This window comes from Helianthus annuus, chromosome 12 (genome assembly GCF_002127325.2).
Source record: "Helianthus annuus cultivar XRQ/B chromosome 12, HanXRQr2.0-SUNRISE, whole genome shotgun sequence".
In the NCBI taxonomy this organism is placed as follows: Eukaryota; Viridiplantae; Streptophyta; class Magnoliopsida; order Asterales; family Asteraceae; genus Helianthus; species Helianthus annuus.
The window spans coordinates 78,520,113-78,526,347 of NC_035444.2; the positions used below are offsets into that span (position 1 = coordinate 78,520,113).

General features: G+C 33.7%; 1 protein-coding gene across 1 annotated transcript; it reads left to right on the forward strand.

The window, feature by feature from the left end:
- Positions 1-2,899: 2,899 nt before the first annotated feature.
- LOC110889108 lies at positions 2,900-5,954 on the forward strand. Its single transcript, XM_022136611.2, has 2 exons — positions 2,900-4,666; positions 5,152-5,954. Exons 1-2 carry the CDS (start codon positions 4,652-4,654, stop codon positions 5,605-5,607), a joined length of 471 nt encoding a protein of 156 aa, XP_021992303.1. The 5' UTR covers positions 2,900-4,651; the 3' UTR covers positions 5,608-5,954.
- The last annotated feature ends 281 nt before the right edge of the window (positions 5,955-6,235 follow it).

Here is a 6,235-nt window from a genome sequence, read left to right on the forward strand (position 1 = left end):
GACGTTTTCAGTACAAGTTCTTTGTCTTGATCACTTCCTGATACTTAGTTGAAGATGTATCTTTCATTTCTTCTTGTCACGTTATCATATATGCACCTTTTTAGTGATATTCTTTGACTGTATCTTCAGCTTATAATCAGGTTGATCATCTTTTTCTTCAATAATTACATTAAAGTTTCCTAATAGTGTTTATTCTAAAACGCAATTGACTAAAACACAAAAGAAGGTGTTTTTTCTAAAACGCAGTAGAAAAAATCATACAAAAATGTGTTTTTTCATTCCTTTGTAAAACACAATGGACAAAAAACTGTGTTTTTATTATTTTGTAAAACGCAATGGACAAAAAAACATAAAAAAAAGATGTTTTTTCATTCTTTTGAAAAATGCAATTGAAAAAAAAATGTAGCTTTTTCATTCTTTTGTAAAACACAATTCTAAATGAAAGTTTAAACTGAAAACTGTTTTGTAATTTTCTTTGAGACATTTTGTTAAACACCTGGTGTGCAACTTTTTACCACTGATTTCTTAATAAAATTGGAACCAATAATGCTGCCCAAACGCAAGAATACATCAAGAGAATGTTAGAATCATAGATATCGTCACTTTGCCTAGAAAATGTTTGAGAAATTTGAGAAGAGAAGTACTTGTTTCAATCAATTTCTCAAGTTCCATCGCATTATGTTAAATTGAAAAAATGAGAAGTTGCATAAAATTAAACTAAGTTTTCTTCAAAGAAATTGAAGAACACATTGATTGAGTGTTTAAACCACTCATTGATGAAGAAAATCACACTATGATATAGTAATTCTAGAGAGAGAATGTGAAGAAAAGGTTGAAGATGATGAATTTTGAAAATGGTAGGTTTTGAAGATGAAGAGAAAGATAAATAGAATAGATGAAATGAGATCGACTAAAATGCCCCTCCTTATGTTTTTTTTTTGTTATTTGCCACTTGTCTTCTTTTATTGTTTCCTACACTTTTTATCCAAACTAAACTTCCTATTTGATATATTTAATGGTTATTTTTTAAATAGGGATTTAGGCGAAAAAATGTTTGAAATTTAAACTAAACACACAACACCCCTATATTGTTTCCTACACTTTCTATCCAAACTAAACTTCCTATTTGATATATTTAATAGTATGTTTTTTAAATAGGGATTTAGACGAAAAAGTGTTTGAAATTATACCACATATACATTTTCTTTGATGGGGAATAGTGAATTTATGTGATTGGCCAAAAGTGACGGCAAATAGCTCTATTTTTTAAGTTAGTATACAATAATTGAAAAAGAAAACTCAAGTATTAAGATGCCATTCAGTGGAGGAGGAGAATAGTGCCAGACAACTGTCTAACTGTCTGGCACTTCCACATTACTCCCGCAAAATTACGATTTTGTCATGTCTAAATTTATAGTTTTGTCATTGGTTTTGTTTTTTTTCCTTTCTCAGCCAAACTACGATTTTGTTCTCAGTTCAAATTTACAGTTTTGCCACCGTTTTTCTCTTGTCAAATTATGATTTTGTCCCCTGTGTAAACTTATAATCATGCCATCGTTTTCGTTTCTTTTTTACAAAACTATGGTGGTATATTGTTTTAATTGGTTGACTCGATATAATTTTTATTTGTGTTAGGCGAATGCCTGGCACACGCTCATTTGTTTTGCTCCTAATTTAAAACTAGGTTGAAACCCCGTGTATCACACGGGTTGCATAAATAATTTATATACTAAATAATAAGAAAATACATCTTTAAATAAAAACATCATTACAATTATTAAGTATATATCACATGGGAACGTTTGATTCCTAATTTACCATAATTTAAATCACCGAACTCCAAAGTATATATATCTACTCATAATATTCAAGATATAATTTTATGATTATATAAAAAACGTTTATTCTTATCTAAATTTTTGTTTAAAATTGTTTATTGAAAAACAAATATTTATTCTTATCTAATTTTCTGTTTAAAATTATTTTCTAAATTTTTGTTTAAAATTATTTATTGAAAAACAAATATTTATTCTTATCTAATTTTCTGGTTAAAATTATTATTTATTTTTATCTAATTTTCTGTTAAAATTATTATTATTTAATATAAGAGATAAACAGAAAAATAAGGTATTATTTAATATAAAGATAAATAGGAAAATAAGGTGAGAAAGCACTAGAAAGTGACACGTGCCCAAAAAGATTCTTGTTTATTAGTATAGGAAGATTATGGTCTTTCCATTGTTTTAGTTTTTTTAGCAAAAGTATGGTAATATTTTGTTTTAGGTGGTTGACTCGATGTAATATTTTTTAAATTGTATATTAAGTAGTATGTGCAACTAACCGAAAATAGACGTACATATTATGAGAAAAAAAATTATTTGGTTTGATGCCCCGCAACACAGACGGGGCAAAAACTAGTTTAAACTAAAAACAACCCCCCCCCCCCCCGCCACCCCACCCATTTATACCTTGTTATTATAATATCTCACATAGTATATAACCAATTTCACAAACCGTGTGTTTCCCTTGTGTTCTGCCTCATCTGGCCGCTGATCGTCAAGATAACGCTCGACATCGCACGCACAACCGTCTTCGCCGTCTGATGTGTCTTTTGAATTTGAACACCACCAAGTAAGTCATAAACTGCTTTTTTTTTTTTTTTTCTAAATCGGCCTCTTTTATTTGTTTGTGATTTAACCAATTATTTCTTGTTATAAATCTCAGCGTTCAGGGTAAAAGAATCCAAAATAATACTAAAAAAGACGAACCCTGGTGAGAGAGAATGGATGTTGAAGAAGATATAGACTAAGCAGCTTGCCAAATGATATTGTCCATAAAATTTTATCTTTTCTAGATATCAAAGATGTTATTGGGACAAGTATTTTGTCATCTAGATGGAGGTCTATTTGGACTTCAATGCCCTATCTCAAATTCACGAGAGCCAGGATTTTCCCAAATATCTAAAGTTCTCCAAATTTGTTACCCATGTTTTGTCCCGTCGTAACAATTTGACAGAAGTGTATTCACTGAAACGAGCCAAGCGGTTGTGAAGAGAATTGTGAATTATGCATTCTCTCGTAATATCCAACAACTGGATGTGGTATGCTTGCTAGAGAATGATATGGAATTTCCTCTTTCCCTCTTTACTTCTCAGTCTCTCAAACATCTCAGTTTGAGAATGCTAAATGACAGATCTTGTGTATATCGTTTTTATAATAGTTATTTATCATTAACTTGGGAACTCCCATCATTAACAACATTGGATCTTCATTCTGTCACTTTGCGTGATGACAATGCTGGTATTGGTTTTCTTTCAAAATGTGCAAACTTGAAGAATCTCACATTGAGACACATTAAGACAACTGGATCCAATGGTCTGAGTATCTGCCATCCTCAACTGTCTAATATCACACTTGAGGACACCCACTACTATAAAGTGAAGGTTGTTACTGTGGTTGCACCTTAACTCCAGAATCTCACTATTAGATCCAATAATGCATTGCATGTTGTGCTTTCTACACCTCACCTTACCTCCTTGTTCTATAACGGCTGCCGTCCTTTGCGTCTCTCTACTGACAGTTTGCATTCTTTGGAGAAGGCGAATATTTGTGTTTCCGATCCTGAAGATGCAAATGCTCATCAAATAGTTTGTCTACTTCAGCAGCTTCACAATGTCCACTCCCTTGCACTTAACTTGGAAATAGCAGAGGTATTATATAATAGCATCTTACAATGATTATCAATCTAATAGCTACTTTCGTATTTTCAAAAACTACAAAGAGGTTGATACAAAACATTGCAAAGAAAGAGACATTAAATGTGATTAAAGTGCAATGCTATAAGGTAAAATCACACACACACACAACACACACACACACACACATATATATATATATATTGTCAATATGACTAACCTCAAACTCTTAACTGAATCGGGGGAAAACAGATTTTGGAGAAAATTGGCCACATGTTATGTTTAAATTGGTTTATAGATAAATTTTCTTTGGAATCGCGACAGATATGTACAATTAAAACGAGATGTTCAAGTAGTTGAAGGATTCGCGTGAAAATTTATAAAGGTTAATTTATGGTTTTAGGCGGTCACTGGGCTATATATGTGACTTTCCCTTGTTATATTGTGTCTCCATGCTAGGCTTTTGTGTATAACATATTGTGATGATTGCTTACGTTGAAACCGGTAACTCTTTTTTCATAATAATACAATGCTAAAACTAGATATAGAAACATGCTTTGATACTTCTATTGGCACCAAGCATCAAGAAATATGGACCGTAAACTTTATTTTCTCATTCGATGTTATTGTTAGCTAAACTCAGTATTGAGGATGTAATTAAACTTGAGAAAGATATGTTGCCTACATTAATATATAGCACACATGATAATGAAAGATTACATTATCTATTATCTGTTATTGTTTTCTATGTGTAGTTTTTGTTTATAAATTTTTTTGTAGCTCTTGTCTTCATCTGCTAAACATTTCATACATCAACCTTCTCCGTTTGTGAACTTAAAGAGCCTAAAGATTTACCTGAATAGAGAATATTGGTCCGAACAAGCACCCATAAAAGTAGCTGTGTCAGCTGAACTCAAAAGCTATTTGTTAGATAGTTCTGCAAAGAGCACCTTCACAATGGTCTTACGTGAGGTATCTACGACATTACATTATTGTTTTCCTGCCATGCAATGTACTTAGTCGAAAAGCTAAAGAGGTTGTTTCATGACTTTACATTTGTGGTTTTAAACTATCAACGCTTTTTAAAAGGATATACGCATTTGCTTAAAGTAGTGGACTGCACGTCAATAGCCATGAGTTTTCATCTCATTTGTTAATTTAGATTTAGATATTCAAATTCAAATTTTTTTTATTCAAGTCTGATTTATCGATAGGATAAGCTTGATTTACAAGTTGTGCCATGGGTTTTGGAATGGTACCCTTTCCCTTGTTTTGGTTTTGGAAAAATGGAGCATCAAAAAATTTTGGGATAAAACATTTCGGAGTTGCTCTTGATCTGGTGGAGCTTATGCACTAAATTTGTAAAATGTGTTGATGCTTTTGGTAACAACCAGCATGGCATATGTATTATACATTTGACGTTGGGAAATTATGATAAATTTTCTGATGTTCTACAGGAGATTAGAGCACATGAGCTTATGGCCGAACTAGAGGTGATTTTAGAGAAAGAGAAAGACGATGCCAAGACCAACATGGCTCACCTTGAGCGAGGAAAAACACAAGTGGAGAGCCATAAATCAAAGAGACTGAAAATTGTGGGGAACATGGCGCAGATCAAGAGCTATTGGGAGAATCTGGATGTGCAGACTAACCGAATGAAAGAAAAAGCCTGTCTCATTATATCGAAGTTGCAAAGCATTGAAGAATTACTAATAAGACTAGAAGGTATGGGGGCCGGCTTGGCCCGGCTTGGCCCGGCGCCGGACCCCCACACCGCCCCCCTCTTCCGGCTTCCGTCACAAACGGCGACCCACAGCCGGGTCCGCCGTGCCTCCTTCTTCCTTTTCCTCTCACATATACCTATACATATATACATATATATACATAAAGGGGTTCATCCCCCACCCCCCTAGGTCCATCCCCTCCAAGCCACTCCTACGTGGCGCCTATGTGGCGGCTCATCCCCTCCAAGCCCATCCAAACCATACCTTCTAGTCTAAGGCTGCCTGCATCAAACAGGGCTAAGACTGAGACATGCTTTTATAGTCTAATTGCAGAGGCTGACATTGCCATTAGTAAATTAACAGATGGTATAAAGATCCATTGTGATGAGAATCAAAGGCACTTTCATGAACTTGCTACAACATTGGAGCTGGTCTTCTTAGCAAAGTGATTTACCTAATTCTCGCAAGCGATAATTATAATAAAAATGACAAGTGTGGGGTGCTATATTGTTCTTTTTTGTTATACTTTCAGGTCCCCCCCCCCTTTTTTTTTTGTTAATTAGGGCACTTATGAAATCAAGTATTAATGCGAAATATTTAATTTAGAGTAAATTACAAGTTTTGTCCTTTATGTTTACATTAAATTTCAGGCGCTATCCTTTAGGCCAAAACTTGACAGGCGATGTCCTTTACGTTTCAAAATCTTGCATGTTTTGTCCTTTAGACTAAACCCAGTTAAAATTCACAGTTAAAATATGTCATGTGCAAGGCACATAAGGGTAAAATGGTCATTCCCTCTCACCCCTTACAATTCCCC